At 43.2% G+C, this 13,382-nt stretch overlaps 1 protein-coding gene across 1 annotated transcript in view; it reads right to left on the bottom strand.

The window, feature by feature from the left end:
• LOC119188022 (long-chain-fatty-acid--CoA ligase 5) overlaps positions 1 to 13,382 on the bottom strand; it is a 65,175-nt gene that overhangs the window by 39,431 nt on the left and 12,362 nt on the right. Inside the window, exons 3-4 of the mRNA XM_037436047.2 lie at positions 10,419 to 10,486; positions 595 to 693 (exon numbers count right to left, since the gene is read on the bottom strand). Of these exons, the coding sequence (XP_037291944.2) occupies positions 595 to 693; positions 10,419 to 10,486 (167 nt within the window). The remainder of the gene's footprint in view (positions 1 to 594; positions 694 to 10,418; positions 10,487 to 13,382) is intronic.

The following is a 13,382-nucleotide window of genomic DNA, read 5'->3' as shown; positions in this document are numbered from 1 at the left end:
TTACAACAAGTTGTGATGAAATAGTTTTATTTATGAGAGGTGAGCGATGGTCGTCTGTGGTATGCGCACTGCGATCTTGCCAGCCTCTTCGTTTTCTTTCCTTTCTCTTCTCTGCCTTTCACATGTCCGTTACAATATATATTTTTTTCTACTGTTTCTGGCATGATAATGTCAATTTACAGCTGGATTTGCAATATTATTTGGTACATGTCTTTAGGTGAGCTTTGTGTACAGATAGCTTTTTCATTCTGCCACTATTATCGTGTAGCTGCCGCAGACGAGAACTGAACCTTTGCGCTCTAATTCTCAGGTTTACTAATTCTCAGCTGTCAAGTGCCATCATGGTAAAAATGCTAAATAATAGTGTGGCTCACATTCGCTACACTAAAACCATTATATCAATGAAATCAACGTTTTTTCATAAAAAAACTCCATCCCTGTCAAAACACGAAGCTATTACCTACTTTCTCTGCATATGGGAATAAATGCCTCAACAGTAACAACCTGAAATGACACAAGTACTTTCTCAACATTATGAATGCGCACACAACACAAACATGTGGACTTGCATGTTATAACATGCTATGTACTCACCTCAAGGCCAGTCTTGCAGTTGATCATGGCAATGCTCTCGCGAGGTACTAGCCCCAGGGACAGCAGCCCAGACCCAAACATTTGGCATTTTTCCAGGAGCTGCATTTGGCAGATTAAAGCAAAGGTTAGAGGTATAGTCAGAGGTAAGAACTAAGGTCACAGCTAGGGATGTGCAAATGGTGAAATTTCATCTCAAATTGAATTAGAATTGAATAGAGCTGAAAAGTGGCCAAAAATGTTATATTTACACGAAACATGTACTGCCAGTTAGGACAAGACAATAAAAAATACATATGCTACGTCGTGTTGGCAGCTTTATTATTCACATGTTTTTTTCTTACTTATATTTTCAACTTTTGTAGGTGGAAAGTGTTTTAGAAGAGCCACCATTCTATTCAGCAGTGCCATTCCTAACACCCTAAACGCTCACAGAGGAGTACTGTCACTAGTTACAAGTTTGGAGCCCTTTAGGGCCCCAGGCTGTCTGATGCTGTCATATTATGTCACCATTTGCGGTCACAGCATGGTGCAACACAAGCAAAAACATGAATAGCATAGTAATCTACAGCATATTGAAAACGTGCTCGCTTTGCTTTGAAGCTTGCTTTGCACAAAGGCATTGCCATACCAATGAAGTGAACACGTGCTCGAGCCAAGAAGTTTTTATCCTCTTATACTTCGAGCACTTTGAATAAGCCAGCATGCGCTCGCGCCAACAAAAAAATGGCAGCATATCGACGAAGTGAATGATGGAGAGTGGGGCGAAGCATCCATCCATCCATTCGTTCTTGCTTCCGTCTGTCCATGCGTGCATCTGTGTGGCTGCCCGTGCGTCCATCCGGCTGCCCGTGCGTCCATCCGCCCGTCCGTGCGTGCGTCTGTTCGTGCGTCCACATGTCCATCTGTGCGTCCGTCCCTGCATTCGTCCATGCATCCGCTCCTGCGTCCGTCCATGCGTCTGTCTGTGTGTCCGTTCGTCCACTTATTAACACTCCAAGTACCACCATCTCCCATCTTTTCATCATATATTCCTCATATAGAAGCACCGCCATCCAGCGGACATTCCAAGGACTGAATGAGAGAAGGTACATGCACACTTTCTTACGGCTTGCGCTTCATGTCTACTTCCCACCTTTGATGATGTTTGATGTTTTATGGCGCAAGGGCCGATTCACGGCCAAAGAGCGCCAGTTCATCTTACTAAAAATATGGACAATGATTGTGATAAGCGGCTGTATAAGGGCCATAAAATTCCTCGCAGTAAGGCGGGTAAAAACATACAAGTAATAAAATCATGACCATGCCGTGAAAGGTGTGTGTGATGTGAACAGATGACAAAAGTTGGTGATAATAAAAGACGATGGTGGATATGTATGGCATTAGCACAAGTGCCTCACTCGTTCAAACCCTTGCGTCCAAGGGCCGTGAGGCATGTGCTTTCTTGTGTAGCCACCGCAGCAAAAACCTCTCTGGAGAGGTCATGCTACGGTATGCCCGGGTATATGACATGAAAGCTGTGAATTTCTTTTAAAAACGCTAAGAATGAATTATGACTAAAAAGTGGTTCCCTACCGACAAACATTGCAGGGTGTAAAGGTATATGTTGTCGGTAGAGTATTGGAAAATGTTGTTTTCTTAGAGTTTCTAAGTGTTAAGGACGGTTAAGGATTCACCACATCTGTCACACAATGGTGGATTGCCACCAGACAAAAGGTGTGTGTGTGTCGTGTATGTGTGTCCTATCCTGAGTCTCGTTAGTATTACCTCTGTATGACGCGATTTCGATACGGGCAGCCAATGACCAAGGTGTGGCTTAATTACGTGTAGTTTGTTTTGTGTGTGTGTATCCCACTTGCTCTGCCAGTAGTCCCTAAGGTTTCGTTTGAGAGACGGCTTAAGTTCAAGGACCGGGATTGATATGGATGTAATGGCGGTGCTCTCATGGACGGATGCAGCGAGCTGATCCGCCCTCACGTTGCCTTGGATCTCACGGTGCCCTGGCACCCAGCACACTACAACATGTTGTTTGAGTGTGTAGAGTGTGCACAAAATGGAGTAAAGTGAGACAAGGACCGGGTTTTTTTGTTTTTTAAGACTGTGCAGAGCCGTTACCACACTGAGGGAGTCTGTATAAATCACTACTTTTTGTATTTTTAATTGTTTGATGTGTTTAGCTGCCACAAGTATCGCGTAAGCTTCCGCTGTGAAGATACTTGTGCGTGGATGTAGAGGGCCAGCATCCGAAAAGGATGGGCCGACAACAGCGTAGGACACAGAGGAGTTAGTCTTGGAGGCATCTGTGAAGAACTCAGGACGTGTGTATTTGTGTTGAAGTTCCAAAAAGTATGTTCGGATGTGGGCAAGAGGTGCATGTTTTGTAACTTCTAGGAAAGACATATCGCAGTCTATAGTCTGCCACTGCCACGGTGGCGGATATGCTACAGGAGCCATTAAATTGTGTTCAAGTGATACTGCAGTTTCTTCAGCTAGACACTTCAGGCGAACTGAGAAGGGCTGCCTCACCGAAGGCCTGTTTTGAAACAGAGTTGAGCTCGACAAATCGTTAATTGTAGAGTATGAGGGGTGCTCCTTGTCTGCTTTCACCTTAAGAAAATAAACAAAGGACATGTAAGTTCTTTGCAGATGAAGTGACCACTCATTTGACTCAACATAAAGGCTTTCTACGGGGCTGGTGCGAAACGCACCCGTAGAAAGGCGGATGCCCAAATGGTGCACGGGGTCCAGCATCTTCAAGGCACTTTGAGTAGCAGACTGATAGACAACGGCTCCATAATCTAAGCGGGTGCGAATGAGGCTTCTATAGAGGTTCATGAGACATTGCCTGTCACTACCCCACGTAGTATGTGACATCACTTTTAAAACATTCATGGCTTTTAAACATTTTGTTTTTAGATACTTGATGTGCGGTACGAAGGTCAACTTGTTGTCCAAGATTAATCCTAAGAATTTATGCTCCGCATTGACAGACAGACGTTGACCGTTCAACTCAATGTCGGGTTCTGAGTGCATGCCTCTCTTTCGGGAGAACAAGACACACATGCTCTTTTGTGGGTTCAGTCGGAATCCGTTTTCCTCTGCCCATTTGGAGACCTTGTTTAAACCTAACTGAACCTGTCGCTCACACATTACCAGATTGCAAGATCTAAAGCCGAGCTGGACGTCGTCGACATATGTACAATAAAACATATTGCGAGGGATGGACAATTGCAAGGAATTCATCTTGATGAGAAAAAGTGTGCAGCTAAGTACACCACCTTGTGGCACGCCTGTTTGCTGAACGAAGGTTTGGGAAAGAACCGTGCCTACTCGGACACGGAATGTCCGGTTTGACAGGTAACTTTCGATTATGTGAAACATTCTTCCGCGCACGCCAAGGTGGGACAGGTCTCTTAGAATTCCGAAGCGCCATGTTGTATCATAAGCCTTTTCGATATCGAAGAATACACAGAGAAAATATTGCTTATGGACGAAAGCGTCTCTGATCTGTGCCTCGATACGAACAAGGTGGTCTGTCGTGGATCTACTCTCTCGAAACCCGCACTGAAATGGGTCGAGCAAATTGTTTGTTTCAAGAAAGTGTACAAGTCGGCCGTTTATCATTTTTTCGAAGACTTTGCACAAGCAGCTTGTAAGTGCAATCGGCCTGTAACTCGCAGCTAAAGATGGGTCCTTGCCTTCTTTCAAAATGGGAATAACAATCGCCTCTTTCCAGGAGGTAGGAATAGTGCCAGAAGACCAAATAGCATTGTACAAACAAAGTAAGGTTTTTCGGGTTTCGTTTGGTAGGTTTTTTAACATTTCATACATCACACGGTCCGAACCTGGGGCGGAAGTACTGCAGGAGTTCAGAGATGTTTGGAGCTCAGCTAGACTGAAAGCTTGGTTATATGCCTCGTATCTAGTGGATTTGTGTTCGAGTTTCTGCTTTTCTATTCTTGTTCTGTATTTTTGGAAAGTGTCAGTATAGTGGCACGAGCTGGATACCTGTTCGAAGTGTGCACCGAGGAAGTTTGCCTGATCTTCTAAGGTATCACCCTGAGTGTTTACGAGGGGAAGTGTGTGTACTTGTTTTCCTGCTATCCTACCGACCATGTTCCAGACTTTAGCCTCCTGTGTGTATGAATTAACCCCTGATAAAAACTTCTGCCAGCTTTCTCTTCTGGCCTGCCGACGCGTTCTCCTGCCTTGAGACTTTATTTTCTTGAAGGTTTCAAGATTTTCGGCTGTCGGTGAGTTCCGAAGCAGCCTCCAAGCTCTGTTTTGCTGTTTGCGCGCGTTTCGGCATTCAGAGTTCCACCATGGCACACGTCGTTTTCCAGGTTGTCCATTTGTTTGTGGGATGCATTTTGTTGCAGCATCAATCAAAAACGCTGTGAAGTAGTTCACAGCAACATCAATGTTCAAAGTACAGATGTCATTCCAACCTAGACTAGCGATAGTATAAAACTGTTCCCAGTCGGCTCTGTTTATTAGCCACTTGGGAACACGTGGTGGGCACTCGGTTACTGTAGTTGTGCTCAAAACTACGGGGAAGTGGTCACTTCCGTACAGATTACTGACGACATTCCACTGGAGTAGAGGGACAAGGGATGGAGATGCTATGCTTAGGTCTATGGAGGAGTAGGTGTTATTAGCGAGATTATAATAGGTTGGTTCTTTTCGGTTTAGGAGACACGCGCTGGACGATAGAAGGAACTGTTCGATCAGTCGACCTCGCGCGTCATACCGAGAGTCACCCCATAGCCTGCTATGCGCATTAAAGTCTCCAAGGAGAACATAAGGTTCCGGAAGTTCATCAATTAAAGAGTGTAAATCACGTTTTTGTAGCTGATAACTAGGAGGAATGTAAATCGTGCAGATTGTGATCAGTTTATCAAAAAGAACCGCTCGAACAGCCACTGCCTCAAGGGATGTTTGGAGTTGTAAGTGTGTGCATGCAATTCCTTGATTCACTATGATGGCAACACCTCCGGATGATGTCATGGCATCATCACGGTCCTTTCGAAAAATAACGTATTTGCGAAGAAAATTTGTGTGTTTTGAATTATGGTGTGTTTCTTGTACACACAGCACTTTTGGTGAGTGTTTGTGTAGGAGTTCTTGGATGTTGTCAAGGTTTCTGAGAAGGCCCCTGACGTTCCATTGTATAATTTGAGTGTTCATGGTGAATGTAAAATAATGCTGTGTGTACGAAAAGCGAGTGGCTTTTTAGACGGGAAGTTTGAGTTCACTTAACAGGGCCGTCACCAGGCCCTGTTATTTGCTTTTTTGTTTTCTTGGCGCGCTCCAAGGAGCCACGCCGCTCTTTCGGCACCAAGGGTGCCGACGTATCCATTGCCTCCTCAGAGGCACTGGGTGCCCGCACATGCGAGCTTGTGGTTCGGAGTTTAGGCCTCGCCTGGTGAGGGGAGGCCTTGAGACCCGAAGACCCTGGAGTCTCCGGCCTCAATTCGCTAGGAGGCGGAGTAGACTGAACTACTGCCGCCTTGGGGGCAGGTGCCACTGCCGTCGGCTCGCTCTGCGCTGGCTGGAGGAGTGGCGAGGGCTGGTGCGGCGTTGCCCCCTGACTCGCCGCATCGGCATATGTAGCGCCATAAAATGGCGACACTCTTCGTCTTGCTTCCTTAAATGTGATGTTTTCTTTGACTTTAAGAGTGATTATTTCTTTTTCTTTCTTCCAGTTAGGGCACGAACGCGAATACGCGGCGTGTTCTCTGTCACAATTCACGCAGTGAGGCGTAGTAACACAGTTATCAGATGGGTGGCCGTGGCTACCACATCTTGCACAAGTTTCCTGACCCCGGCAGTTCTGCGAGCCATGACCAAATCGTTGACATTTATAACACCGTCTTGGATTGGGAATGTAGGGACAGACAGAGAGTTTGATGTATCCTGTGTCTATAGATGAAGGCAGTGTGCTAGATGCGAAGGTGAGTATTAAATGTTTGGTAGGTATTTCTTTGTTGTCTCGTCTGATGACAATTCGTTTCACATCTGTGACGTTTTGCTCTTTCCACCCTTCAAGCAGTTCCTGTTCAGACATTTCAAGAAGGTCTGCTTCTGAAACAACTCCGCGTGAGGTGTTCATTGATCTATGGGGTGAAATAGATACTGGGATATTCCCGAATGCTATGAGGCTGCCAAGTTTTTCATAGTGGTGTTTTTAAGGTAGCTCAAGGAGAAGGTCTCCGCTAGCCATCTTTGTAACCTTGTATCCTGGGCCAAAGACCTCTGCCAGAGATTTAGCAACAAGAAATGGAGATATTTCTCTGGCTTGTTTTGTTGGGTTTTCGCTGTGCACAACATGGAATTTGGGAAAGCATTGTCTGGGTTTGCTGAAAAATGATATGTCATCGGTGCGTCCCCTCTTAGGCGGGAGACGATCTAGGAGACGGGGAAATGCAGGTGTTCCCATAGTAGTGTACTTTTTGTTCGGCAGCAATGGCGACCACCCACCATGGAGTCCAACCAGGGGACGCTGAAGCACTTAATAGCATAAGGCTGCAGACGCCAGCCGTACATTGCCACTATAACCAAATATAACTACTCAAGGTTGAGTAATTACACAAGGTTAACCCTTGCCGCCATGAAAAATTGGAAGTAAATGGAAGGGAGAAGAAGACAGGACAGATTTAAAGACGAGAAAAGACTAAGATGTAGGAAGAGAGAGATAGGAAAAGGCGACTGCCGATTTCCCCTGGGTGGGTCAGCCCAGGGGTGCCGTCTACGTGAAGCCGGGGCCAAAGAGGTGTGTTTCCTCTGCCGGGGGGCCTTAAAGGTCCAATCACCCAGCGTCGGCTCAACCCCCAGGATCCCCTTTTCCCCGGACACGGCAAAGCCACGCACGGCTAGGCGTGGGAGGGAGTAGAAACTCCCCCGTTAGCTCGGGTCCGTGGTGTCGCTACACACCAAACGCCTACTTGCGCAGGCGCCCCTGCGGGGGCTTCCCACCTTTAACCACCTCGTGTTCATGGTATATACTAGTTCACTGTATTCATGGCACTGCGGCCCAACGCTCGCTAAACCTTTCTAAAACCAAGGAGGTTATGCCCAGCGAGTGTAACGTAGCAACCCTGTCTTGTCAAATAGTGCTCAATGTACATGCCAATGGCTGCTAAGGGGGAATACGAGACAGGAGAATTCGGCTTTTAGTTAACAAGCACGCTGCGAATTTTTTATTGTTCAACAACGCACAGAAGAAATATCCCACCGGCACCACCTTAGAGGTCAAAATGTAAGACTGGTTACACACTACTACTACGACTATGAGGGACGAACGGGTGCCGCTATAAGGAGCTTCGCCCCTAAAAGTCTTTTAGGGGCGAAGCTCCTTAGGGTGTAGGTCTGTTCATCCTCTAAAGGTGTATGTAGCCACCAGTGACACATACCCGAAAGAGCAGTTCTTAGAATGTCCACTGGATGGCAGCTCATGTATATAATACATGATGAAAAGATGTGAGATGGCTGTACTTGAAGTGTTCACTAGATAGACGGATGAACATACAAATAGACAGACGGACTGATGGACGCACAGACAGACAGAGGGGCGGATGCACGGACAGACAGAGGGGCGGATGCACGGACAGACAGACAGACAGCGACACGAACGGAAGAACCCACGGACGCATGGAGGGAGGCATGGAAGGATGGATGCACCGATAGTCACACGGATCACACGAACAGACGACACAGACGCACGAACGGAAGCAAGAACGAATTGGTGGACGAAAGCACGAACGAACTGACGAGTGCTTCGCCTCACTAATCATCATTCACTCCGTGGAAATAGTGCGATTTTTTGTCACATCGAGATAAAGGGAGAAAAAAAAAGAAAAAAAAGATTGGGGGAATGAAAGAGAAAACCGAAGAGAAACAAAGAGGGCTGCCCAGGTTCGTGCTTGCTTCAGGCTCGGCACCACTAGTGTGAAGCTGCATCAATTTTTTTACACCTATCGTCACACAATACAGCTAATCTGACTACGGTATTGTTATACTTCATTACCATGGGAATTCCAGGCCCAAAAATCTTAGGGTGCCCATTCAGAACAAGTGCACGCCGAAATGATGGGCGTTTGCGAATGAGCGCTGTGATGCAGCAGTGGTGACTGCGTAGCATGGACAAATTTTCACATGTGAAGACAAACACTAAGAATATCATGGGCTAAAGTGGCGATGTCTTGCGGTGCTTGAAACGTAAGCAACTAAACTATGCAATAAGTCCGTGCCTTCGTTTCGTCATTGAAATTGTGAAAGGCTTGACTGTTTTTTGGTGCTTTTTTTTGACAAGTTTTCACATGTGAAGACAAACACTAAGAATATCACGGGCCAAAGTGGCGATGTCTTGTGGTGCTTGAAACTTAAGCAACTGAACTATGCAACAAGTCCATGCCTTTGTTTCGTCATTAAAATTGTGAAAGGCTTGACTTTTTTGGTGCTTTTTTTTTAATGTGTGGAAATGACAATCTTTTTGAAAATAAATACGCACTCACTTTTGAACTTCGATATTGGTGCAAGTTTTAGCAAAAGGCCAACTGTAACGATGTTTACTGACATGCTTTGGCCGCAAATAACACACACACAAAGTAAAGAAACACTCAACAACAAGCACAAGCGGCTTGTCGTTGAGTGTTTCTTTACTTTGTGTGTGTGTTATTTGCGGCCAAAGCATATCAGTAAGCAAGTACCTACTAGGCCAACAATCAGTATTGCAATGATGTTAGTGTTTGTTTTAGCCATCCACCCTAATCAAGTTGCACCATTAAGTTTTGTTGCATTTTAGATATTCGGCCAGTAGAATTTGAATACTAGCTATTTGAAAGAAAAATCAAATTATTCACTTAGGCATTATTCGATCAGAGTTAAAAATTCGAATATTCGCACATCCCTATCATAACAACATAATTATATCATTATATTTTAAGTGAAGCACTCTGCATGGAGGAAGCTACAGGCTATTGAATGTTAGTCATTTCCTTAACAGCAGTTATAAGTGGTATGTGCCAAGCTCTGCTTTTCATGAACATCTGCCGACACGTGGAAGGTTGTCGAGGTCACGCTCCACATGCTTGTCTCGTTAAGCTCTACACCATGAGGCTCTGCTAGAAATGTAGCTGCTGGCTGATCTACATAGCACAAATTTTCTGTTCTCGTGCTCACTGTGCGGCTGCAATATAGTAGCTACTCCACTATACACATTGGTTGCCTTAAACAAGCACAGAATGTTGCAGCTTGACCTATTGCCAATCTCTAAGTTTACAGCCCACAGCACTGAAAGGGCAATCCATGGCGTTAAAGGAAGAAAACCTCGACAGAATCACTGGTTGCACTGCTAACATCGACATAGAGCACATTCTAACACAAACAGCTGATGCTCGCCATCCACCGGAAGCTCAGAGCTGTAGTAGGGAATCGCTATTCCATATTTTCCTTCGTAATTTGCCTCACTGGAGCAGCTGTTTGCCCCAATGACATCGCTCACCCTGATAACGTCCCTTGAGCAAAGACCAGTCAAAACTTGGTGAGCGGGTACTTCTTGAGACCTGTGGGGATGCATGCATTTAGAATCTGATAATAGATCTTGTAGAGTGCTCAAACTGGTCTGCTAATGATCTGAAGGCCCACACGAAAGTGAAAACCAATTCAGTATCCCTAGTTTACAATAATGCCCATAATAAATGTTTATTATGCAGTCATGTAGGGAGCTAACATGTAGTGAGCTACCAATCACAAGTCAGAGCAGATATTCAAATTGCCCTTTTTGCAGAGTGCTTCTACAGCAGTTATAAACTTGCTCTGTTACGAACCTCTTCATAGCTTATCCAGTGAAGCTCTTTAAGGTCCTTGCTCCAGTAACCACAGGCCTTCTTGTTTTCTAGAAAAACGATAACACCAATGCTGTGAATAAAAATTCCATGTGCTCAGACAATTTATCATGCAAGATTGCACCATTAACAATGGAGATTTTTATCAGAAAGAACGAGAGAATACCTAATACAAACTGAGTGCACCATAGTGCACTCAGTGACATCATACTCTTGACATGAGACTTTGTTTTGAGATGTGCTTCTTGCGCATCTCACAGTGTCGACCAAGGAGATAAGATATACGGAGGACATTTGGCATTATATTTCAAGTCGTCTTGTATAAAGACAAGAGCCTTCAGTAGAACATAAAAAAATAAAATACTAATACTAGTGTATATGGCCCCATAAATTATGTGCTCTAAATTATAATAGTTTTACCATGAAAACCATAAGTATTTGACAATTACCTTTTTTATCTATGAGCTTTGATAAACCCTTCAGATAAGATTGTATAAACAATGAATCGAGAGCAGATTCAGCAGTTAAATGAGAAGTAGCTGCTCCTCTGGAAGACAATAAAAGCAGTCCTAGAAGTTTCATATCCTGGTTCTCAGCTCTGACAGCCTGAGATATCAAATGCATGCTGCATCGTGTAGCATGCCAATAATTGAAAAATATCAACATTAGCATTTCTCAGGTTATGATGAGATAGCGAATGGCTACATAGCAGGACTTTCAAAAGCATTACCATGCAGAAAAATTGTGAGATATGCTTCGGTAAAATGTTATCAAACAAAGTTCAAATGTATTTTAAAAAATTAGCGTTTCATAGAAAGTTGAATGGACAATCAGTTTTCTATCAGTCTGAAGTTTTAATGTTTACCATGTCAAAATTATAGCATAGGCTGCGTGAAACATCAATGCAAGCAAGAGAATAATGTTGACCTGCTTGCAGTTAACAAGTACCCAAAGCATATTAGGTACACCGGCATTTTTCTTTTGCATTAGATTCCAGAAATGTCTTAAATGTTGAACTATAGCATGGGGTTGTAGAAACATAATGGTAAGCGAAATAATCATTTTGACCTCCTTGCAGTTAACGGGTACCCATAGCACATTACGCCGGTGTTTTTTTTTTTTGCATGTTAAATTTCAATAATGTCTTGCATGTTGAAGTATAGCGTTGGCTTGTAGAAACATAATGATAAGCAAGATACTCATTTTTACTATCATGAACTTATTAGATAACTAAATCGCATTATGACGTAGGTTTTGTTTTTTATTTTTCCATTTTAATCTCTTTGGAGTGACTGCATGGCTAAGAATCAAACCTGTGATGTTGTGCTCAACAGCTCAACATGAATGAATCATTGCAACAGGGACAATAACAAATTTGGATAGATGGATGGATGAAAGAACATTATTATTGTCCAATAGGCTGAGCTAGTGTCCTAGCACGAAGCGGGCCGCTCCCACGTTGGGACTGAAAGACCTAGCCTTAGCCGCTTCCCGGGCCCATTGGACTGCCCATAATTGTCCCTCTAATGTAGGACTGCGTAAAGCTACGTGCCCCTATTCTTCAGTATTTTCCTTGTTGCTACGCAATGTGGAGCAATGCTAGAGCATATGAGCGAAATCTATGGTCTAATGGCATTTATCGCATGTTGTACAGAGACCACAAGATAAATCCTGTTAATTAACAGTGGTTTCGGGTAGGTTCTTGTCTGTAAGCCATGCTAAGAATTATAAAGCCAGTGAATAAATGAAATGCTTGAAAAATGCCAAAGGGGAGGACGATGACAAGAATAATGGAATAACAATACCAATAGGACTTAACATATAGAACAGGAACTTCTATTTAATGAGGAAGACAGTATAGACAACTAGAAACAAAAAATATTGTTGTGGATAGCATAGGATTATAGGGGAGTTGCAACATTATAAAGAAAGCAGGGACCTAGTGCGTGGGACAACACGGGACATGTTGACGAGGGAATCGAGACAAGTGACCTGCCCCTCTTTAGGAAACTAAAGAAGAATAGCGAATCACCTTAAAGCAAATTTTTTTAATCTATATTTTTTGTAATGTTGATTTTTTTAGTGAAAATAAAAGCTATATTTTCATTTTTCAATTTTTGAAAATTTCTCAGCCAGAATGCCAGATCTCGCACATCAATCTGAAATACCCAATTTTAACATTATTCCTTTCATCGTTATCTTTAAAAAGAAAGTATAATCTCTGGCCTAGAGAAATAAAATTCTTGTTGTTTACATAGGTTTCCATGCCGATTTCAAATATGCAATTAGTTGTATAGTAAGTTGCATAGTTTTCGTTTTGTACCATGAACATGTGACAATAGTTTTTTTACACTCTTCTTCTGCCAGTAAACTTTTATGGTTATGAGTCATTATAATGGTTCCTATTGCTCCAGATTAACTGTGGAATGGAAGTAACTAACTACAAGGTGTGTATAAGACATTTTAATCAACAATAAAAATTGTTATGCAAGAAGTCTTGCAATGCTCTGCAAATACTAACTGTTTACATTAAGATCGTAATAATTATGTAAGTGATATAAGGACTACGCTTTTCTCATGTAAAAAAAAATATGTGGGAAAAATTTCACCCCGTTCGGGCCATCAGAATTACCACATACGTGATGTCCAAACTCAAGAAGTTTCTCAAAACTGCGTCTTGAGAAAAACAACTTTTACACGTAGAAATGAAAGCTTATCTACTTGACTAAGAAATACATTTTAAGGGGAGATGCCATTCGGAAAAAATGTTGCGATAATCTATAGTCTAGGACAAGGAAAGTTTAGCTGAATATATCGGTTTTTATCCTGATTTAAATTACATAATTAGTTTTATAGTTCAATTCGCTGTTTTAGTTTTGTGCCATGACAGTGTGTAACGTATAGTTGGTTTGGGACAGACTTTTCATGTTATGAAATATTTACAGT

Source organism: Rhipicephalus microplus, chromosome 1, assembly GCF_043290135.1.
Source record: "Rhipicephalus microplus isolate Deutch F79 chromosome 1, USDA_Rmic, whole genome shotgun sequence".
NCBI lineage: Eukaryota > Metazoa > Arthropoda > Arachnida > Ixodida > Ixodidae > Rhipicephalus > Rhipicephalus microplus.
Note: the sequence above shows the minus strand (reverse complement) of the source record. Positions and strands in the feature narration are given on the sequence as shown.